The 1,832-nt window shown below is 46.0% G+C and overlaps 1 gene segment (V, D, J or C); it reads right to left on the bottom strand.

Annotated features, from left to right (window-relative positions):
- Positions 1–279: 279 nt before the first annotated feature.
- On the bottom strand, positions 280–819 carry LOC134477206 (Ig heavy chain V region PJ14-like). The segment is given in 2 exon segments: positions 280–680; positions 762–819. Coding segments are annotated over 2 exon segments (447 nt in total).
- Between the last annotated feature and the right edge of the window lie 1,013 nt (positions 820–1,832).

Raw genomic sequence — 1,832 nt, 5'->3', positions numbered from 1 at the left:
ATTAATAAAACTGGGGAAAGGAGATGGAGAAGAGAGTGAAGAGAGACAGAAGAGAAGAGCAAGAGGATTTAGAAAAGAATTAAGCTGTGCTACACACTTGCAAACACTCCCCAAGATGATTGTAAACTTCATGCACTGCAAACATGCATTAATAAAAATAAATATAATTAAAATTTTAGAAAGCCAAAACTTCAGTGTCTTTAGTAAAGTCACGGAAGGAAGGGAAAACCACAGACGCAAAACCACAGCAGCCCAGGAACCAGAACCTGGTCCTGAGCCTCACAAGAGCTCAGTGTGTCTTGAGCGTCCCCTGATGTCCTGAGTGCCTCTACAGTGAGGTTTTTGTCTGGGCTCACACTGATGTCCGCTCACTGTGTCCCTTGCACAGTAATACACGGCCGTGTCCTCCAGGCTCAGGCTGCTCAGTGTGAGTGAGACTTCGCTCTTGGAAGTTTCCCTGCTGATGCCCACTCGAGATTTAAGGGCTGAGTTATAATCTGTGCTTCCATCACTCCATATAGTACCAATCCACTCCAGCCCCTTCCCTGGAGACTGAGGGACCCAGTGTACATAATAGCTCCTTAAAGAAAATCCAGAGACCATGCAGGTGAGGGACAGGGTCTCTGAAGGCTTCACCAGGCCCGGTCCTGACTCCTGCAGCTGCACCTGGGACAGGGCACCTGAGGACAAAAGCATCACCATCAGTCAAGACCACCCAGCTCCCTGTGCCCAGATCCCTCTCATGAACCTCAGACACTCACTGCAGGGAGCTGTTACTAAGCAGAGAAGCAGAGCCAAGAACTCCATGGTCAGTGAAGGTTCCTGTGGGAGGAGACTGGGACTGCTCAGCCAGAACAGGCTTTTCATCCTGAACCTCGGGCTGCTTTGCATAGAGGAGTCCTGATGGTATAAGGGTGGGACCCAGGGCAGAGTGCTTTAGTGATTCCCAGGGAGAGGGATTTTTTACAGGGTGATCAGAAGCTGACTCCTGACACTGAGATACTTTTCTGCATCTTCTGGTGTAGTCACTCTTCCACACTAAGTGAAATTGAACCCGCTGAAGGATTTGTTGATTTTGAGCACAGTGTATATGGGAATCGTTAACATTAGAATATTTCTGCCCAGATTAATTTCTGATCTGCTGACTGCATTTACTAATGATGGTCTTTCCATGGCAGGGTTTGTAGAGGGGCTTTTACTGGAGATGGAAAAAACTGTTTGTAAAATTAACTAAATGATTTTCTTCTTGATGCAGAACCTATGCTCTTGTCCATGACTGCCTTTTGAAAAGTTCCTGTTTCATTCTTCATATAGTCTTCATGGACAATGTCAGGGCCTTGTTTCTTAGATACCTACAGTAGCCTAATTCAGGGAGGACTAACGGTTAGAGGTTGTGGAAGTGAAACCATGGAATATGTTCCAGGAAAACTTCTAGGAGCTTAACAAGTAGTGTGACTTTAAGAACAGGTCATGGGGCCAGGGATTTCGCTCAGCGGCATAAGCACCTACCTTGTAAGTGCATGGTCTGGAGTTCGATCCCCGAAACAAAACAAAACAAACAACAACAACAACAAAAAACTGGGCATGGTAAAGAGATTCCCTAAGAGACCTTCTGCACTCTAAGTATTTTACTTTCTTTTTTGTACTGTGGAGTAACAGTCCAGTTTGCACTCGATAGTCTAAATCAATCACACCTGCCACACTCCCATTTATCTTTTAGATTGTTTGCTCAGAGGTATGAGGAGCTCAAAATGATGAGGGTAAATCCCAGGCTTCCGGCTCTATGAAATCATCACTGTGTTGCATGGTGCAAGCCGCCCCTCTCCCTCAGA

This window comes from Cavia porcellus, unplaced genomic scaffold (genome assembly GCF_034190915.1).
Source record: "Cavia porcellus strain 051 isolate PalLab524CR breed Dunkin Hartley unplaced genomic scaffold, mCavPor4.1 scaffold_8, whole genome shotgun sequence".
In the NCBI taxonomy this organism is placed as follows: domain Eukaryota; kingdom Metazoa; phylum Chordata; class Mammalia; order Rodentia; family Caviidae; genus Cavia; species Cavia porcellus.
This window is presented reverse-complemented; position numbering and strand designations above follow the sequence as displayed.